The sequence below is a fragment of the Thrips palmi genome, unplaced genomic scaffold (genome assembly GCF_012932325.1).
Source record: "Thrips palmi isolate BJ-2018 unplaced genomic scaffold, TpBJ-2018v1 HiC_scaffold_12, whole genome shotgun sequence".
Lineage (NCBI taxonomy): Eukaryota > Metazoa > Arthropoda > Insecta > Thysanoptera > Thripidae > Thrips > Thrips palmi.
In genome coordinates, this window is record NW_023144623.1 from 2232361 (window position 1) to 2254296 (window position 21936).

At 44.1% G+C, this 21936-nt stretch overlaps 2 protein-coding genes across 10 annotated transcripts in view; one reads left to right on the plus strand and one right to left on the minus strand.

Annotated features, from left to right (window-relative positions):
- The window catches only part of LOC117640649, a 48201-nt gene extending 42659 nt beyond the window's left edge, over positions 1-5542 (minus strand). Inside the window, exon 1 of the mRNA XM_034377412.1 lies at positions 5414-5542. Within this exon, the coding sequence (XP_034233303.1) occupies positions 5414-5477 (64 nt within the window). The 5' untranslated portion in view covers positions 5478-5542. The remainder of the gene's footprint in view (positions 1-5413) is intronic.
- Positions 5543-5703: 161 nt separating this feature from the next.
- Positions 5704-21110, plus strand: LOC117640645. 9 transcript variants are annotated; one of them, XM_034377361.1, is made up of 7 exons: positions 5704-5819; positions 6522-6663; positions 11320-11582; positions 11660-11986; positions 12708-12842; positions 16396-17169; positions 20445-21110. In XM_034377361.1, exons 5-7 carry the CDS (start codon positions 12710-12712, stop codon positions 21047-21049), a joined length of 1512 nt encoding a protein of 503 aa, XP_034233252.1. In that variant the 5' UTR covers positions 5704-5819; positions 6522-6663; positions 11320-11582; positions 11660-11986; positions 12708-12709; the 3' UTR covers positions 21050-21110. The 9 variants fall into 9 exon arrangements, with proteins under 9 accessions (XP_034233252.1, XP_034233256.1, XP_034233251.1 ...); XM_034377365.1 differs by lacking the exon at positions 11320-11582 and having other exon boundaries at positions 12708-13110; XM_034377360.1 differs by lacking the exon at positions 11320-11582.
- Positions 21111-21936: the final 826 nt, after the last annotated feature.

Here is a 21936-nt window from a genome sequence, read left to right on the forward strand (position 1 = left end):
CCAACTCTGTCGCACAGTAAATCCCGTAAAAGTACAGTAGATTCTGTATAAAAAGTACAGTAAATCCTGTACTCTGAACTACAGTGACAGCTGTACTAATCGCTACAAGATTTACTGTAGTTTTTTAGCACAATGTAGAATTGATTTCGATGGACGGCAGGGGTGAATCACGGTGTACACATCAGTACAGGTGAGAATGAGAAAATACTGTTATTCTAGACAAGGTAGGTTTACGCCAGACCGCGTCTTGTCGTAACAGGCTTCGCGATGTCTCGCGGCCTGTTCCTCCAATCCGCGCCTGGCGTACCTACCTTGGCCTGCGGCGCTAGCCTGCCTTCGGCAGGCATTGGCTTGTCCATCGTCGGTTACTTCTTACGTGTTGCATGCTGGGGGGCTCCGCCCCCAGACCCTCCTTAATTGGCTGAGCGATAGCGAAGCCTGTTACTCCAGTGCGCACAGTGTAATGAAAGATCGAAAAGTGGGAAAAAAATATTTTATTGTTCTAGCTGACTTAACTTAATGCAGAAAGACGCATTCTGGTAGGAAAAGTGCCACAGGACCATCCAAGCGTCACAGAGACGCCATTTTTGAAAAAAAAAAGTTGTAAAAATGCCGTATTTTTAGTTCTTGACACCCACGGCTTCTGCTGTTTAGCGTATCCGCAACTTTTCTCGACGCCAACTAGTTAAGGGGTACTAGGACAAAACTTGATAACATTTGGAGCGTTAGACTAGGTGGGGAACTCGAGATATTTCGCCTCAAAGTTAACAAATATTTAAAAAATCTACCAAAAATGCCATTTACTGACACTTTTAAAGGCTTGGCTTCGGCTCTATGGTGAATCCGCAACTTTTCTCCACGCCAACTAGTAGAGGGGTACTAGGACAACACTTTATAGCATTTAGAGCATTGAGCTAGGTGGGGAACTCGAGATATTTCGCCTTAAAGTTTACAAATTTCCTAAAAATCTCCCAAATCTGCCATTTTTTGACTTTTTTGAAACCCTGGCTTCGGCTCTATGGTGAATCCGCAACTTTTCTCGACGCCAACTAGTTAAGGGGTACTATGACAAGACTTGGGAACATTTGGAGCATTGAGCTAGGTGGGGAACTCGAGATATTTCGCCTCAAAGTTTACAAATGTCCCAAAAATCTACCAAAAATGCCATTTTCTGACCGTTTTGAAAGCTTGGCTTCGGCTCTATGGCGAATCCGCAACTTTTCTCGACGCCATCCAGTAAAGGGGTACTAGGACAACACTTGATAACGTTTGGAGCATTGAGCTAGGTGGGGAACTCGAGGTATTTCGCCTCAAAGTTTACAAATGTCAGAAAAATCTACCAAAAATGCCGTTTCCGAACATTTTTGAAGCCCTGGCTTGGGCTCAATGGTGAATCCGCAACTTTTCTCGACGCCAAGTAGTTAAGGGGTACTAGAACAACAGTTGAAATCATTTGGAGCATTGAGCTAGGTGGGGAACTCGAGATATTTCGCCTCAAAGTTTCAAAATTTTCTAAAACCTACCAAAAATGCCATTTTATGACCTTTTTGAAGCCCTGGCTTCGGCTCTATGGCAAATCCGCAACTTTTCTTGACGCTTTCTAGTTGAGGGGTACTAGAACAACACTTGAGATCATTTTGAGCATTGAACTAGGTGGGGAACTCGAGATATTTTGCCTCGAAGTTTAAAAAGTTTCAAAAAACTTACCAAAAATGCCATTTTCTGACCTTTTTGAAGCCCTGACTTCGGCTCAATGGTGAATCCGCAACTTTTCTCGACGCCAAGTAGTTGAGGGGTACTAGAAGAACACTTGAGATCAGTTTGAGCATTGATTTAGGTGGGGAACTCAGGATATTTCGCCTCAAAGTTTAAAAATGTTTTAAAAACCCACCAAAAATGCCATTTTTTGACCTTTTGAAAGCCCTGGCTTCGGCCCGATGGCGAATCCGCAACTTTTTTCGGTGCCAACTAGTTTAAGGGTACTAGAACAACACTTGAGATCATTTGGAGCATTGTGCTAGGTGGGGAACTCGAGAGATTTCGCCTCAAAGTTAACCAGTGTCTAAAAAAATCTACCAAAAATGCCAGTGTCTGACCTTTTTGTAGGCTTGGCTACTGCTCTAGGCGAAATATCTCGAGTTCCCCACCCAGCTCAATGCTCCAAATGATCTAGAGTCTTGTCGTAGTAGCCCTTAACTAGTGAGCGTCGAGAAAAGTTGCGGATTCACCTTAGAGCTGAAGCCAGGGCTACAAAAAGGTCAGAAAATAGCAGGATTTTAGAAAAAAATTTAACTTTTAGGCGTAACATCTCGAGTTCCCCACCTAGCTCAATGCTCTGCATGTTATCAAGTGTTGTCCTAGTACCCCTTTACTATTTGGCGTAGAGAAAAGTTGCGGATTCGCCACAGCCGAAGACAAGCCTTCAAACAGGTCAGAAAATGGCATTTTTGGTAGATTTTTTTTAGGAAATTTGCTAACTTTGAGGCGAAATATCTCAAGTTTCCCACCTAGATCAATGCTCCAAATGATCTTAAGTGTTGTTCTAGTACCCCTCAACTAGCTGGCGTCGAGAAAAGTAGCAGATTCACCATTGAGCCCAAGCCAGGGCTTCAAAAATGTTCAAAAACGGCATTTTTGGTAGATTTTTCTGATATTTGTAAACTTTGAGGCGAAATATCTCGAGTTCCCCACCTAGTTCAATGCTACAAACGTTCTCAAGTCTTGTCCTAGTACCCCTTAACAAGTTGGCGTCGAGAAAAGTTGCGGATTCGCTAAACAGCAGAAGCCATGGTCGTCAAGAACTGAAAATACGGCGTTTTTACCCCTTTTTTTTCTCAAAAATGGCGTCTCTGTGACGCTTAGATGGTCCTGTGCCACTTTTCCTACCAGAATGCGTCTTTCTGCATTAAGTTAGGTCAGTTAGAACAATAAAATATTTTTTTCCCACTTTTTGATCTTTCATTACACTGTGGTGCGGTTGAAAAGTTTTGTCTGTCTGTCTGTCTGTCCGTCTGTCTGTCTGTCTGTGTGTGTGTGTACACTACTCCTCCTGAACGGCTCGGCCGATCTGGCTGAGATTTTGCAGGCTTAGTAGGTATGTTCTTGGCTCGCCACACGCGAAATTTCACTGTCCTAGCTCAACTGGTTCAGTTTTTTATAGCCGAAAAACACTTAAAAAACGGCGAAAAATCGAGTTTTCTGCAGGCAGATCACTTCTGTCGTGAAGAAAGGGGGGTCTGGGGGGCGGAGCCCCCCAGCCCCGACAAGTAAATAAGTTACGAGGGTCAAGATCGTGTTCTCTGTAGATGAAGCAACTCTATCTATATTTGAGGGGGGTCTGGGGGGCGGAGCCCCCCAGCATGCAACAAGTAACCGCCGACGGACAAGCCAATGCCTGCCAAAGGCAGGCCAGCGCCGCAGGCCAAGGTAGGTACGCCAGGCGCGGATTGGAGAAACAGGCCGCGAGACATCGCGAAGCCTGTTACGACAAGACGCTGTCTGGCGTAAACCTACCTTGTTCTAGATAGAGTTGCTTCATCTACAGATAACACGATCTTGACCCTTGTCACTTTTTTACTTGTCGAGGCGGGGGGGCTCCGCCCCCCAGACCCCCCTTTCTTCAAGACAGAGGTGATCTACCTGCAGAAAACTCGATTTTTCGCCGTTTTTTATGTGTTTTTCGGCTATAAAAACTGAACCAGTTGAGCTAGGATGGTGAAATTTCGCGTGTGCCGAGCCAAGAACATACCTAATAAGCCTGCAAAATCTCAGCCAGATCAGCCGAGCCGTTCAGGAGGAGTAGTGTACACACACACACACACACAGACAGACAGACGGACAGACAGACAGACAGACAAAACTTTTCAACCGCACTGGAGTAACAGGCTTCGCTATCGCTCAGCCAATAATTTAAATGTTTTCGTCCCTTATTAGCATTTGAAACGACTAGCAATGCTAAATCCACTGAAAATCTATCGGCGTGACTTCGTGCCATTGCAGGGGCGTGAATTAAGTGTCACGCCATTAAACGGCATGACAGAAGAGTCACGCCAAAAATCGGTGTGACTGAATAATTCACGCCAATTTTCGGCGTGAATTTCTTGTCATGCCGCTTTTGGGCGTGTCTTGTCCCATAAAACGCGTTGTCATTCACGCCAAATGAGGGCGTGACTCACACGTCACGCCGTTTTTCGGCGTGAATTTCGTGTCACGCCAATTTTTGGCGTGACTTTTTGTCACGCCATAATATGGCCATGTGTCCGACCATTACGTTTCCAGTGTCCTGACAAAGTTTTGCAATATTTACCATACACTCCTATATTTACTTCGGGAATAAATTCATCTCAGTGGTTTAATTTTGGCCACAAAATAATCTTCCTGTGATAAATATTTCTAGGACATGCTAGTTTCACTCCACAGTATCCTTGATATTGACGGCTAGAGGTCTGAAACCTGGTGTCAGAAATTCTGATATTGCGGCTCAGCTGAGACTCTGAATGCTTCGTTTGATAGTTTTGGACTATGTTAACCTTATCACTGCACTTCAAATCCAATCGTAGGACAATTCGACACTAGTAGGCTTAGGCCAGATGTGTCCAACGCTTTCAAGTGCGTCTTCCACTCAGTCTGACGCCTGCGTGCGTTTCTTTACATCCTACGGAAAACTACAATTAGTTTCCTATTGTGGCCCCACGCCACACTTCAGCCTGTCTGATATCTGCTGTGGTCGACACTTGCAAGCGTAGGACAAACTTGTCTCCGCCCGGTGTCGACTTGTCCTACACTTGGATTTACAGTGTAGGGTTCTGTCAGCTGAGTTTTGACTAGTGTTGGGAAGGTGGAAAAAGACGTAAAAAAGTGTGTTTTTATTTTTTTCGGCGTTTTTTAGTATAGTAAAATTTTTCTAATTTTGGGTATTTTATCTCGGTATTCTCTTGTACGTATCATAAGGAAAGGATGAAATCGGATATTGAGATATAAACTAATACATCATTTTTCCAACACTAGTTTGACAGTAAGAAACCTTACTTCAATGAAGGAACAGACTTCGAGGTTTATACCAGTAGAAGGCACGAAACGTCAGTATCGAGTCCGAATTTGGAGGTACTGTCTGGATGCATTTTGATAGTCCGTGGGAAAAGTTTGAAGATTGAATATTAATGTTAACCATAACTACCCAACAAACGGCAAGAGCCCCATCTCAAGATTAACAATTTAGCCACTTCAGCCCCCGATTCAATTCTACAAAGTTAGTTCTCCTCATCTTGTTTTACTTCACAGTAATTGTAATGTGATTTCTACAGTGTGAGCCATTTGCAAGATTTTGACGAAAACGTTGAAAAACGATTTCGTTACGTTGCAGGGTACTACTAAAAGATACGCACCAGTTTCAAATTCGATATTCTTCACTCACCCTCTAACTGCGGTGCCGCAACCGCAACGCACACCAACGCTGCCAGGACGAAGTACGGTGCCATGGTGAATATACCAGTGAGCGGACACCCGGCTCACTTTGTTGAGCAATGTCTCAATCCAATATATGCGGACAGATAAGGCCGTTGCGCGATGTAGTTTTCCCCTCAGTGATTTTGAAGCCTTTTTCCTCCCTGACTATCTGTGTAATGATAACGATAAAAAACCACTCGAAGCCTCACTGATTGTAAATTCAGTTACTAGCCAGATAGTATATAAAGCGAAGCTAAAGAGGCCTTCCACGCCTGCGAAACACCACGACCACCGACCTTGTCGACTAGGAAAGGTTACGAAGCGACGCAACAGTCTGGAAGATACGCTATTTGCTTATTTCTATGATCTTTAAGGTTACTGTAAAGTGAAAAAATGTGAAATATCATTTTTCAAAATAATTGTGGCATCATGTTTGTATTTAGGTTTCAGGTTGCTTACTATAAGATGAACTTAAACCCAAAGTTGAGGCACTCAACTCCCATTATTTTCTGAGTTATTGAAGTTTACGTAACAAATTTAGTCGTTTACTAAAAATTCTCCTTGCGATGAACCAAAAGTTGTCGAGACTTGATTTTTGTTTTACAAGTTCTTTATTGATTTGTCTATCTCGTAGCAAAGCCGAATGTCCAAAATTCCAACATGAAACAGGAATTTTTCTCAAAAAACACAAAACACAAAAAAATATCAAAATTTTACCAAATTTAAGTAAAAAATTCAAAACGCATTTTCCAAACAGAAATTACAGCTTATCTATGCATATATTGTCAAATCCGGCTTTGCTAGTCTGTTTGCATGTCCATTGGGCCTTAAAATAAAAAATCACACCCCCGTTAACTTTTTGGTTCATCGCAAGGAGAATTTTTAGTAAACGACTAAAATAACACTAAAACCCTCATAACTTTGGAACTAATGGGAGTTGGGAGTCCAGTCTGTGGCTGTAAAAGTTTTTCATAGTAAGCAACTAAATCACCAAAAACCAAAGCACTGCCAGCTATACTTTGGAAGATAAGTAACCTTAAAAGTTCGTCATGTTCTTTTGTTACATGCCGACACAGTAAAAACTGATTCGCCCTTTCGGTGACCTCATGTAGCCAAAACGAGAAAGTTTCAAGAACAGCGACATCCGGAGTAATCTCGTTTCAGAAAAAACGCTTTGTGCCACGACCGCCTCCCTCCGATCGTCCTTGTATTTAGTGGGTATGTTACCAACCACCGAAAACGTCTTCAACGACTATGCTACAAATTCAATGGTTCGACGTTTTAATGCTACTTTGGATACTACTTCAAAGTAACATTTTAAATATGCATTTTGTTACTCACAATACTTCTTTGCTTGTAGCATGATCCTGGATGGCATGGAACAGTCTCTTCACATTTATGGTCCAAACCAAAAGTATAGACCTAAAACTTAAGACAACCTAATTTTTATGTCTCCCACCGCCGGAGAGGCTGACTGGCCTAAATCTTGCTTCCGAATCACTTTTGATCCACTTGGGCCCTGTCGCGGCCGAGTGAGTTGGCTTGCCTACCTGCACGGCGCATCGCCTGCCGTCGGGCCGGCGAGTCCACCGCCGCCAAGTGCCGGCACATCATTGCGTCGCGCCACGGTCGTCTGCTTTTGTCGCGTATGTCTGAAACTTGGACACCTTCGAAGCGAGGTCCGGGCCGAGCGATGTGATGCTGGTTGGGACTGGTACCCCCACTCAAAGAGGTGCTGGAAGGGGAAGTGAGGGGTAGTTTTTACCGAAAACGACGCTTGTTAGGCACGAAGTAGCCTTAGTATCCCCAGTATTCAGCCGGCGCGAGATACAACTCGTGTGACCCCTTATGCATTTTGAAAATTTTCTGTAGCTTTATAATGAGATTTTGCACACTAGTAGAACTTTGAACGGTGATTCCAATGTTGAAATGTGGGTAAAAAGCTAAAGGCCAGTTGTGAGAAATTTGCTCTTAAAATCACTGTTTTCATGGCGAAACTCGACTCAAGGAGAAAGGAAGAAAGTGGGGGGAGCCGAGCCGGACCCGACCACCAGAACGCCGAGTGAAGAACAAGAGGAAGAAATGGTTTAGGAACCAGTTCCCATAAACGTCTTATTTATAGGTTTTGACTGTTAACTATCATGAAACTCGTCATTTTTCAATTTTAAATAATTTTTAGAACCCAAACGAACCCATAATATGATCAAAGGAGCGAATTTAATGGACTGTTTCCGGCTTTTGTAATTCTTCTTGTTCTTCACTCGGCGCTCTGGCGGAAGTGTCCATAGCTGAGCTCCTTTTCGGCTCTGTACAGCTTACTTCAAAAGATGAAAAAGCACGTTCGAATCATAAATCTCTTTGACTGCAGCTAGAGAAGATCCGACAATAGCATTGACGTTGTTTTCGAACATGTTCATTTGGATTGGCCGCCCAGCCAGTGGCTTTTGATGAGACTGTCCCGCATCAATACTCCAAAGAAGCTCTGGCCCGGAAGAAGAAGAACAAAGACGGAAGTAAGAAATTGCAGTTTCTATGCGGACCCTCATGCACAGCGTATATTTCTCATAGAAACTGCAATTTCTTACTTCCGTTTTTGTTCTTCTTCCGGGCCAGAGCTTCCTTGGAGTACTCTATCCCACACCGCTGTGTTGTTGTCTTGTTGAAAATTTTTGTTACTCTTCGGAGTGAATTGAGCCATTTATCTGCGTATCTGTGCACATGCATCTGGAAATTATCTTTCCTTAATATAGTTTGAGTCACTTTAAGACTCTCAGTTTCTTTTTGACAAAGATGGTCATGTACCTCGGACGACCACTCTCACACTGTAAAAAATATGTTGTGAATTTACGACGGAATATTTTCCGAAGGGTTTTTGGGAATGTCTGTAAATGTTTCTTTCCTACAGGAACTTTTGTAAATCAACGTAGGTTCGTCGTTAATTTATGAAGGTTCTTTGTAAATTTACGAAGAAAAATCGTAAATTTACAAAATCCGTTGTAAATTTACGAAGGGCTTCGTAAACTTACGACGGGCTTCGTTAATCTACGACGGGTCTTCGTAAATCTACGGCGGACCTTCGTAAATAAACGAAGGAAGTGTTGGCAAGTTTTTTGCCGAAGGATCCGTCGTTAATTCCAGACGTATAATTACGAAGGATCTCTATATATTAACGAAGTTTCTTTGTTTATAAACGAAGGTTCCCTGTAAATTTACGAAGGATCTTTGTAGATTTACGAAGGTGCTTCGTAAATTTCCATTGTGATTGGAAAATCAGGAGAGATCTTTCAAAATAATAAGGAAGGTTTTTGTAAATATACGAAGAGCTTCGTAAATTAACGAAGGAACCATTGGCAATTTTTTTGCCGAAGGATCCGTCGTTTATTCCGCATATTAATTTTTACAGTGCACACTAACAGCTTTGGTATAACGATATCTTACAGGGATCAACAACTTTCAGTTCATTAGGGTAAGTGAGTATGGGGCGATTTGTAACAGATTTTGGAATTCTCTATACGAAATTTAGAACATTCTGCATAAAGAATGACGTCTTTAGAAGAGACGTCCACTCCCATGATTCTGCGAGCTAGATCTTCGTCGTATTACGAGCAAAACGCTAAGAATAATGACAGCGCAGCAAAGTTTTAACATATGGTGACGAGTTCTCATTAATTTATGACCAATTCCTTCGTATTACCAACAAATTTGTCCGTTTTGTGATAGATTTGTATCGTTACACTGCAAATCCAAAGGCAATATAGTACCTTTTATAGGCGATACAATTGAGTATCGCCAATATTCGCCTTACGGAAAAGTAATGCCTTCAAAACGGCGATACACAAAAGTATCGCCCAAATTTGGCGATACTTCGGGGTATTGCCACGATTTGGCAATAAACGTTGCACAAATCAAGGTGACAAGTCCTTAGTTTAATGCCGTGGTTTTGGCGATACCCGAAAATATCGCCACATTTTGGCGATACTTCTGTGTATCGCCGTTCTGAAGGCAATACTTCTCCGTAATGCCGTTTGTTGGCGATACTCAATTGCACCGCCAAAAAATGTACTTGAGTATCGCCTTTCCATTTGAAGTGTAAGTACTGAGACTTTCTTGAGTATTATGATTGCTTGGCATTTCTCAATATGAAATCAGGAGTAAAACTAGTAAGAAGTTCAAAGGAATAAACGCCTGAAAGACGTAATGATTAACAGGGTAGGTGTACGCCAGACCGTGTCTTGTCGTCGCGATGCTGCGCAAGTTTCGACAATCCACGCCTGGCGTGTACGCCTACCTTGGCCTGAGGCGCTATAGCCTGCCTTCGGCAGGCTGCTTTCCCAGTCGGACCGTAGGAATAAGCGTGATCCCCCCCTAAAAATTGAATATGGTGATCAAAATTTTCACTAATGGGACTTAATTTTGGGTCGGGGGTCAGAATGGGTACTATTTTCATCAGCGCCCTCCAAAACATAGGAAACGATATGGAACTTGTCTAAAAGTTCAAAGTACCAAATAAGTTGTCTTTTTTCTGCCGTTTTTTAAATGTTAAAAAAAAGGACATACCTAATAACCCTGCAAAATCTCAGCCAGATCGGCCAAGCTGTTCAGGAGTAGTGCACACAGACGCACACACACAGACAGAAAAGTTTTTTAACCCCACTGGAGTAACGGGCTTCGCTACCGCTCAGCCAAAAAGTTTAAAGGAAAACCTTCTTTAGTTGTGCCCCCCCCTCTCTCACACAATGAGGGAAATGTTTTAAGGCCACACGTAAACTTACTGCTGTGACAACCAATCTGTTTGGTCGCTGGGGGTTCAATTTAACGTTCGATGGCCACATTTAGATCGTTTAGTCGCGCCACTTTAATTGTGAGATATACTCTTATGTTGTTGACTGTCTATTTTACTCACTGCCACTAAATCAAATTATGTCACAGTACACTGTAACATAATGCAGTCATGACTGAATGCAATCAGATGTGACGAGTGAATGTTTATTCCTGGCACGTTAACGTAAAACGGTAAAAAAGCTACTCCAAAATGAGTATTCGAACCTTGGGCAGTTGTATTCCGAGTCCGTCGTCCTACCAAAGTGTTGTCGAGGTTGGTAATAGGGTACTTCGGAGGAAATCTAGACCGGAAGTCAGCGACAGAACGGGAGAAACAAAAGAGCGTCGCGAGGCTGTGCTGAGCAGTGGTGGGGTCCGGGATGGACAGAGTGGGGACACAAGCGGATAGGCACCCACAGATCCAAGCCACTGCGGTCCTACCGAGCCCGACGGCCGACCCGCCCGACCCGATCCCGAAGTCCCCTCGCCGAGCGCGGCCCGAAGGTCCCCCGGGGCGTCCCGGGGGTCTCTAGGGGGTATCCCGAGAGGGATAAACCCCGGACCCACGGAGGACGGAGGGCTTGGTCAGTCACTGAAGTAGAGTTGTCGAGGACCCTCCCACTATCCGCCTCCGTGGCTCCGGGGAACCGTCTCTGCCTACGGGCGCTCATGTTCATGGTTCGACTACTGGCTACTCTGACACATTTTTCGGTTTGACCCATTTTGTTTTTGTCATGTCTAAGTAGGTTGGAGAATTCTTTTTAAGAATATTAAGTTTTGATTGGGATCAGGTCGCAAGTGACCTAAAATTGGCGCGACAAGCACAAGATCTGTCGCAAATAGAGTAAGATCTGTCGCGATTAGAAAAAGATCTGTCACGATTAGAATAAGATCTGTTGCGAGCCCGTTAGGTTTGGTTAGGATAGGTTGGACAATTAATATTAAAAATGTTAAGGTAGCCTTCCGTCCCAACCACTATTTCCTTCAGACGAACATGCATTTCCATTTGGAGCAGAATCTATCAGCATCAAAAGGGCTTGAATCTGGTCGCAGTCGCAGGCGTGCTCGTCACGGCACAAGTCCCCTTCGGCTCCGGCTCGGCCGCTCGGCATTCTTCGGCACCGCTCGGCTCCGGCCCGACCGCCGCCAGTAGGACCGCGGCGGCGTGGATCTGTGGGTCTCTATCAAGACGTGTGGGGGCAGCATGCGCGCGCCTCCCTCACCCCCACTCCGCCGATTTCGACCCCCACTACCGCTCAGCGCAGCCGCGCGACGCTCATTTGTTTCTCCCGTTCTGTCGCTGACTTCCGGTCTAGGTATTCTCCGAAGTACCCTATTGTGTTGTAGTCATTAATAACCTTTTTAAACAGTGTTCTTTCCCCTTCCCCGCCAGAGTCAATCTGATCCCAGTCACCACCAGAGAGCACTCAGGCCCGGCCCAGTCTGGCAACCCTGGGCGGACGTTGCAGACTGCTGACGAACGACAACGACTCGCTTCACGCTGCTGAGCGCGCAGTCCAGTGCAGGTCACGCCACTCCATCTCCTCCCTGCTGTCGCAGTACGCGCCCGGTTGGCAGGGGAAACTTTTCCCTGGAAAGTTGCTGCGCGATCGAGTACATCGGGATTGTGACCTGCTGTACGCATTAGCGTGTGAAAGTTCAGTGGTAACTGCGTGGGTGTGCGTGTGTTAGCGACCGGAAGGACCCGCGCGAGGTGCGGGTGAGTACTGATTCAGCATCCCGAACTCTCCGAGAGAGGGGCGGATTTGATTTCATGTCGTCTTGCGCTCAGTGCTAGAAGTCTTCTGGCCCGCAGCCAAGCGCATTCGCCTTACATCATTGTGGCAAAGAGCTACGCACAGTAAAAAGTCTACGAAGAATCGCTTCGCAATACGAAGATAATGAAGGCATTGTAAAATCTACGAAGAAATGCTCTGTATCATGAAGCAAAATCCCTCGTAATACGAAGCATTTCTTCATAATTCAAAGAAATTCTACATCGCCTTCAGTTTCTTCGTTACGAAGCAAATGCTTCGTAAGCTTTTAAGAGTGCGGAAAATTCTGTAGATAGCTTGTGGCAATAGAGTACTCCGAAGAAGCTCTGGCCCGGAAGAAGAACAAAAACGGAAAAAAGAAATTGCAGTTTCTATGAAAAATATACGCTGCAGTTGAGGTCCGCAGCGTATATTTCTCATAGAAACTGGCAACGTCTTACTTCCGTTTTTGCTCTTCTTCCGGGCCAGAGCTTCTTTGGAGTACTCTATTCTCCGTTGCCTCCTCGTCAATATTCTCCCGAGGACCGTACAGTTTTCTCCGTGGGACTACTCCTAGGTCCTACGGAGAAAACTGAAAGATCCCACGGAAAATATTAATAAGAGGGCTACGGAGAATCTTGCAAGAAAAATAAAATCGGAAGAAGTTTCCGTACCTTTTTGCCACAGTGATGGAATCAGTACTTCTACACTCCGAGAGCATTGGTTCGGTGCGAGTTGAAGGCGATCGACTTCATAAGAAGTTTCGTGAATCCTGGACCGGAAGTCAACAGGCCGCGACTTCACTTGGCATTGTCGAAACTGGTATTTCCTACTGTTTCTCTGAACGGAAGTGAGATTAACACAGCGGCAGTATGAAAGACAGTATCTTTCTTCTTACTTTCGGTATGGAAAAGAGTCGCAATACCTCTATACACAGGCCCGTACAGCCCAAACCCTGTACATCCTACCTGTGCAACCTCTATATCAGTGTTTCTTATTGAAACATTGCTAGACCACTGCTTGGTGAAATTCCGACCACTTTTACCGCACATGGTTGATGCATCGTCTGAAATGAAATATTCGCAATCGGGTACGTTGGAGAAAACCTAGACCGGAGGTCAGCGACAGAACGGGAGAAACCAAAGAGCGTCGGGAGGCCGTGCTGAGCGGTGGTGGGGGTTGGAATCGGTAGAGTGGGGGTGAAGGCGGCGCGCGCATGCCACCCCCACTCCGCCGATTCCGGCCGCCACCACCGCTCAGCACGGCCTCCCGACGCTCTTTTGTTTCTCCCGTTCTGTCGCTGACTTCCGGTCTAGGTTCGTTCCTGGAATAAGAGTGTAAGTGTGTACTTGCAGGCATGCCTTTGTAAGTGTGTACTTGCAAGCATGCGTTTGTAAGTGTGTACTTGCAAGCACGCATGTGTAATTGTGTACTTAGACAGTTAGGTTTGTAGTGTATTCCCTATCCACTCCATTTCCGGTGTAGTGCCTCCCATGATGCTTTCTTTGGACTCCTCGGTCAGCGACCTTGCAATGTGGCGACTGGTTAGCAAACCCAATTTATGAGGTAGTAAAAGTGAAGACAAATGTGATTTAATTTGGTCATCTCTTCGGAGAACAAGAGGGAGAACGAATCTGGAAGCCGGCCGTAAAGTGGGTTGGTAGTGAGCACGGGGATAGGATTAACCTATATTGGCCCCTTTTGGTCAATTTTTGGGGAAACACTTAAGCTTTTAGAGTCTATGACAATATCTCTAGTGTTTATTGATTGCCATCCTCAATATTTTGCTGACAGTACGAGTACCCCCTACGAGGGTCTTCTGATGCCAATATGGGGGGGCGTTCCACGTCAAACCATCATGGTCCAAAACGTACTTGCTCAGATCCGGCCCCCAATTTTTTATCTGGTAGTGTACCACCCAAAGACCACTCTCATAATTTTTTTTTTTTTTTAAATCAGAACTTTGGCCACAGTGATTTTTTGAAACTTCAAAAAAAAATATATAATTTTTTTTTTAGTTTTTTTAAAATTGTGTATCTAGGTGCTCAAATGGGTTGAAAACAGTAAAGGGCAACATAAAATAGTGAAAAAAAAAAATTGGGACCCCCAGCCCTTACCAGAAACAAAGTTTACGATAAAAAAAACCACGGTTTCTTGAATTCCCAAAATACGCCGTCTCACTTTTGGACCATATTGGCATCAAAGGACCCCAATGAGGTACTCTAACTGTCACTAAAAAATTAGGGACGGCAATCCATAAACACCAGAGATATTGTCAAACAACTCTAAAAGTTATCGAAGGTTATCGAAGCTTTTCCCCCAAAAATCGTCAAAATGGGACCTATATTGGTTCCGCTGAGGCACTGTGCATTGAAATACTATTCAATTGTCTATCTTAACACCATGGAAGATGTGAGAGAGGTAAAGGTCAGCATTACAAGAGTTTTGGAATTACACGGCAATAAGTTTTTTTAATTATAATAACCAAATGCGACAAAATGCATTGTTTGGCAGTCGCCAACTGAAGCTCATTGATAGGTGGGGACTTCATCCAAGCCATCTTCACCTTGACCATGCAACTGCTGGAGACTTAAAAGAAGAAAATGAAGATGACCTGGATGAAGTCCCCACCAATCAATGAGCTTCAGTTGGCGACTGCCAAACAATGCATTTTGTCGCATTTGGTTATTATAATTAAAAAAACTTATTGCCGTGTAATTCCAAAACTCTTGTAATGCTGACCTTCACCTCTCTCACATCTTCCATGCTGTCAAGACAGACAGTTGAATAGTATTTCAGTGCACAGCGCCTCAGCGGAACCAATATAGGTCCCATTTTGACAATTTTGTGGGAAAAAGCTTCGATGACCTTCGATAACTTTTAGAGTTGTTTGACAATATCTCTGGTGTTTATGGATTGCCGTCCCTAATTTTTTAGTGACAGTTAGAGTACCTCATTGGGGTCCTTTGATGCCAATATGGTCCAAAAGTGAGAGGGCGTATTTTGGGAATTCAAGAAACCATGTTTTTTTTTTTTTATCGTAAACTTTGTTTCTGGTAAGGGCTGGGGGTCCCAATTTTTTTTTCACTATTTTATGTTGCCCTTTACTGTTTTCAACCCATTTGAGCACCTAGATACACAATTTTAAAAAAACTAAAAAAAAATATATATATATTTTTTTGAAGTTTCAAAAAATCACTGCGGCCAAAGTTCTGAATTTTTTTTTCAAAAAAATTTATGAGAGTGGTCTTTGGGTGGTACACTATCAGATAAAAAATTGGGGGCCGGATCTGAGCAAGTACGTTTTGGACCACGATGGTTTGACGTGGAACGCCCCATGGTTCAAAAGTAAGATGGCGTGTTTTGGGAATTCTAAAAAACGGTGTATTTTCAGTCAAAACCTTTTTTTCTGGCAAAGGTTTGGGGTCCCAAACTATATCATTTTGCCATTTTCTGTTTTCAACCTATTTGCTAATGGCGCCTACAGACACAATTTATTTTTTAAGGCTTGCAATTTTATTTTGAAGTTTCTAAAAGTCACCACGGCCAAAGTTCTGAATATTTTTGTCAAAAGAATTTATAGGAGTGTTCCGTTCCGAGGCTACGATAGAAAAAGTTGGGGCCGGACGTTTTGGACCACACCGTTAAAAATGCACTGTAATATTACAACACAATCACCTACAGTAATGCTGTTATAAAACAACAGTATTGTTTTGTGTCTGAACGGGAAACCCATCTAGAAACAGCTCTTTCGTTTCATAACAATTTCCTTGTCAAGTAACAACAATGTAATCGTCATTCAAAATAGTTGTGTTGTCGTTGAACAGGTTTCATGTTTAGAAACAGCCTTTTGCAATCTTAAAACATATTTTGTTGTCAGGTTACAAGTGTCTTGTTTAATAACAGCACGATGAAATCAACACAAATGTTGGGAAGACATCGTCGAAGACTCCAAAGAAGTATTGTTTTATTACAATCGAACTGTCAGAAAACAGCATCGAGGGCTACAACATGCTTGTAATAAAGCAAGTCGTGCTGCTATCAAACTTAACAGCATAAGTGCTGTTAATTTACAGCACTTTTTTTAACAGTGCATGACGGTTTGACGTGGAATGCCCGCTTACATTAAATTTAGGAACAATTAAACTATGAATGGTTCATTATTTTATGAATGGTTCGTGAAATCTGCAAACCTTTCGGACATTTTCAGGCACTTTTTTAACAAAAATATGGAAGCCACATAATTGTTCATTTGTGATTTTTTCGTAGTGGGCATGAAACGAGCCATTATGAAGCATTCATCGCCAAATATGTCGTAAAATTACGACTACTTTTTTCAGTGAAAGTATCAACGTATGCTTTCCCTCTGTTGCAGTGAGGATGGACGCGCTGCCCGACGAGTTGCTGCTCGAGGTGCTGGGGCGCGTCGACGACGGCCTCACGCTGCTCGACGCGGTGCCGCTGGTCTGCAGGCGCTGGCACCGCCTGTCCCGCGACCCCGGCGCCTGGAGCAGCGTCACGGTGCACATCAAAGGCTGCTTCCACTACGAGGCCAAAGGCGGTGACGAGGACGAGCATGATGGGCACGACGTGATTCAGAATGCAGCGCGCATCCTCCTCCACGCGCCCTCACTCCGTTGCGTCGAGTTCGACGTCGCCGGCTACGGTTCCGACCGTCCCTCGCGGTGCCGCTTTGGCGAAGATCTCATACCTTCTGCTATGGGCCGCTGCCGAGCTGATGTCCGTGAGATTTTGCTGGCGCGACCCGCTTTTTATAATGATACCCACGACAGTTCTTCGGCGTATTCGAGGCCGGCCGGATTTTGCCATCTTCTCGATTTTGTGTCGAGGAGAGTGGGTCACGTCCGGTGCCTGGAGATAGGCTACTTGCTGCAGGCAGGAACTCCGTTCGAGCGCGCCTTGGGGCAGTGCGAGAACCTGGAAGAGCTCCACATCATGCTACCTAACCGCTTCCAGTACGGTGGAGAGCTGAGGGGACGACGGCTGCCCAAGCTTAGAAGACTCACGCTAGAGCCTTGGTCTGTGTTGAGAGTGGAACACTGCCGGCTGTTCCTGACAGACCTCGTCGGCTGCGCGGCGCAGTCTGTGCGCCACATCCGTTGCGAGGGTTCGTCTTCGTCATCCGAGGGTAAGAGAATTTTCACAGCATTCGCGGTGGGCCTAGCTTTCTAGGGAGGTGTTATTTCAGTGAAGATGGGCGTCTAATGGAATCAATTACTGACGTATGAACGTGTGGTTTGATCGGAGACACACGGAGTCGTAAGGTTTGGTGCACTGATTCCTTCATGATACCAGTCTTGGGGTTCGGAGTAACTCCAAAATGCAACATTTTGGTTCAAATTGATCGGTTAGTTCAAGGAAGCGGACTGTCAGGCCAGTTTTTCAATTTTTGACAATTGGCGAAAAGTGTGGGCTTTCTAAAGTCGTGTCATCATGTCTGTTCCATTTGTGGGAGTGAGACACAAAGCAAAATGGCCGCCAGCCGCTGTTTCACAACCGTTTCCGGACCCCCAACCTACGATTTTGCTAGGATTGTCTCGGCATGGACAACCTACTGCTCCGTGACACACCAGGAATCCTTAACTTACCCCAAAACGGCATCATAACGTTATCGTAAGAGTTAACGTTATAACCCGTAACTTGTGACTTCCTGTCAAAAGGATAAGTTATCTTTCTTGTTTCTCAAGTTTGTGTGGAGATACTCTTGGGAGTACTGGCAAAAGTCCGTACCCTTAACCTTTAGCGTACAATGTCTTGTTTCGTCCCTGTAAATGGGGTGAGACTTCGATGCGTTCTAATAGAATAATCCTAACTGCCAGAGAAGACACAAGACAATCGTAGACGCTGTCAATGTGGGAAAAGCAGGGTTTTCGACAAAGGTTGTCCAAATCAAACCAAACTTTGGTTTTGGGTTTTCCTCGGCCCAAAGACATGTGAAAAAAAATTTTGAAAATTTTTCATTAAGTTTTGTCAAAATAGGAATTTTTTTATTTTACTCCAAAGATGCAGCAATTGATTTTGAAAAAAAAATATTCAAAGATCAACTAACAGGGAAGATTTTGAGTTGTGTCCCATGTCTTGGTCTAGCTAGTTTAATTGATATGAACTATTTTACGGTTAGTGTTTTTCTCATGTTTACCCCAAAAATTAAAAAAAAATTTCCTTTTGCCTATCAATTTGATTATAGCTAGTGTCAAACTGAAGATATTTTGACTTTGTAAGCCTCCGTGCAGACAAAAAACACTATTTCGCTCTCAAAATTAACACAGTGTGTGGCATTATAATATAACATTACATTTTGGAATAACGAGCACCGTGGCTATTGCTGGAGCAGTAGAGCAGTTCAACTATTTATCAGTGAAACAAGATAAAGACGGGAGCTTTTACCAACAAATAAGCTTGTATTTAAAAAATTCAGGTCTCAACAACTGGATTGAGGAGAATTTGGGCCAACAACTTAATTTTTTACATAAACTTCCATAGCTCACTAACTAAAGGGAGTTGGGCGCTTTCCCTTTGGGTTTAAGTTCATCTTATAGTGAGCAACTAGAAACCAAAATACATTCCTGATGCCACAATAACTTTGAGCGGATCCAGGCCGAATCGGACCGACTTTACCCCGGCCCTTTTCGATTTGGCCCCCAATTTTTTTTCTTCCTCGCCTTGGTCCCAAAAGTCCAAAAAAAAAAAATTGGTGCAAAAATATTGAGTTTTGGCGGAGTTGTGGGGGTCTCGAGTTTTTGACCTTTTTCAAAAATTAAAAAGGCTGGAAAAACGAAATTTCATTTTTCCCCAGGAAATGCAAGTTGGGGTGGCTTTGCTGGTTGTAATCAATGAGAACAAGGTAGAAGATCATGATTTGGGCAAAATCTGCCCACCGAGAGCCCCCTACCCACTTTGATGAACACACAAACTGTCAATTTGGAAGTATTACTTAAAAAGGCAAATATCTGACCTTGCCCCAACTTTTAAAATGCACCACTATGCATTGAAAATTGCCTTACGGCACTACTAAAAAGAACGACAAAAATCTGAGGCGGTGAAGTAAAAATTTTTCTCTACGCGTTCCAGAAAGCGTAAACTTCTTTGGACTTTTTCGCAAACTTTTGCAGAGCAAGCCCACTTTCCAGCTAATAGTGTTCCTTTGTCATCAAATATGATCAAAATAGATGTTATGTGAACTTCTCCTCAGTGAGTTTTCTCACTTCATTAGTAAGGCCAGCGGTAAAACCATCATAGGCTGGGGTATTATAGTGTGTACATTCAAGAAATGCTCACTTGTGAATTGCTCCATACTGAAAGGATGACGGAAGCAAAGCCTGTAAACATTGGCCCACACAAGAAACGCAACCGTCGTCCGAACCTCCCCTCTCTAAACCCACCCCCCCCCACCCCTCGCCTTCAGACAGGGTATTCACTGTTTCATTGTTTACAAACAATAATGTTTATGTGCGCTCCTCTCAGGTAACTGTGGGACATAATGAGTTTGTGTGTATGAGTTTGTGTGTATGACATCTATTTTGATCATATTTGATGACAAAGGAACACGATTTGCGGAAAAGTGGGCTCGCTCTGGAAAGTTTGCGAAAAAGTCCAAAGTTAAGTTTACGCTTTCTAGAACGCGTAGAGAAAAATTTTTACTTCACCGCCTCAGATTTTTGTCGTTCTTTTTAGTAGTGCCCTAAGGCAATTTTCAATGCATAGTGGTGCATTTTAAAAGTTGGGGCAAGGTCAGATATTTGCATTTTTAAGTAAAACTTCCAAATTGACAGTTTGTGTGTTCATCAAAGTGGGTAGGGCGCTCACGGTGGGCAGATTTTGCCCAAATCATGATCTTCTACCTTGTTCTCATTGATTACAACCAGCAAAGCCACCCCAACTTGCATTTCCTGGGAAAAAATAAAATTTCGTTTCTTCAGCCTTTTCAATATTTTGAAAAAGGTCAAAAACTCGAGACCCCCACAACTCCGCCAAAACTCAATATTTTTGCACCAAATTTTTTTTTGGGGACTTTTGGGACCAAGGCGAGTAAGAAAAAAAATTGGGGGCCAAGTCGAAAGGGGTCGGGGTAAAGTCGGTCCGATTCGGCCTAGATCCGCTCAAGTTCGGATCATTCTTTTAGGACGCGTCGACTTGTCTCGCCAGATTCGGGCGCACTGTCTTTCCCAATACACACTAAATGTTATGTACAATTTTGTACGAGACATCGCAGTGTTTTGTGCACACGAAATTTTCGTATTTTCGTACGAAAAACTGCACATTTTTCGCCATTTTTGTACAAAATTGTACAAAATATTGTACAAATTTGTACGAAAAGTTCGTGTGCACAAAAAACTGTGATGTCTCGTACAAAATTTGTGCTAAAACATTTAGTGTGTAATCTGATGTGTTTTTCTTCGACAGACGTCCTTGCCGAGTTGCCCCGCTGCGTGGAGCTTCGGAGCCTGCACTGCGGCATCGAGGGAGCAGCTGTGTCCATGTCGCTGACTAGGCTACGCAGCCTGTCTCTGCTGATACAGTTTGATACTATAGGGCGAAGCGAGCAGGACCAACTCCGGGCGTGGTCGGCCACAGAGCGCGCGCTTCGTGCAAGCGGTGAACTGCTAAGCCTGCGAGAGCTGCGCCTGGCTGCGGCCTCGTGGCTGTGGGACCCGAACCACCGCCAGGCCGTGTGGAGGGTTGTCACGGCTCTCGGGACCCGGACTCCGAACGTGACGAATGTTTCCCTCGGCAGCATCCTGGGGGAGTTCTTTCACGACTCTGTGCTGGGGTTCTTGAAGTCCCTGCCCCGGCTGGAGTCCGTCCACATCGACGCGTTCCCGTTCCACTTGCTCCCTCGGTTGGCGGAGGTTGGTGGAATCAAGCGGGTTTCGGGAGATGTGACTTGGCGTTCTGATGGGGAGGGGGACTTATCTTGTGCCGCCGCTGAGCTGGTTGAGTTCCAGCGCCGGCGACCGGACATAGATTGCAGGCTCTCCGTTCGCCGCTCTTACTATTTATCCTCCTGAAAAAGCTGATTTCCTCAATTATCTCTGATTCAGTCACCTGCTTTTCCACTTCTCGGCCCAACTCGATTGACATCAACGTGTGGTATTGTTGAAAAAGTTACGAAGGGAGTAAATTAATGTTTGCTTTTTCGCCGTGCTTCTGCCGCGGGGTCCCGGTGGCATCACATAAAACTAAATGTGGTTGATTGATTCTTTATTGTCCTTCATGTAAATATGTCAAAATGAACACCTTTCTGAGAAGTTAAAGTTTCTTTATTCTGTATGGTTCTTCATGTAAAAACATAAAAATAAACACCTGTCTGAGAAGTTCAAATTTCTTTATTCGGTATGGTTCTTCATGTAAAACTGTAATAATAAACACATTTCTGAGAATTTTGTAGAATGACTTGTGGCAGTAATCTGGTACAGGTTTAGCTGAGATAATTGTCAATTTGCAAATTGATTTTATTTTGGGCCAAAACACCATAGAAGTGTTCCTCTTACCTCAGGCGTTTTTTTCCAACATTCGATTCAGGATTTAAAAAAAAATGCCACTGCGCACATCACAAGCAGCCAGGGTCAAAAAAATGCCACTGCGCACATCACAAGCCACAAGCAGCATCTCTACAAACGCAAGTGTTGATCTAGCATGCTTCAGGTTGAAGCAAGTCTGCAAGTGAGACACTCCACCTGGAGCCAACCTGACATGTCACCCCACGCTGGAGCATGCTTGCCAGTGGCGTGTACCTACAAGCTCACTGTTGCTCTGCTTTACATGCAAAAGGTAGGGGACTCCAGGAACAGTATATTTGCAGGTACACGCCATCTGGCGCGTTCACTCTCACTCCATGCTCCAGCGTGGAGCGTACATCGACGCGTCATAATAGAAAATCCTAGCTGTCCGAGCA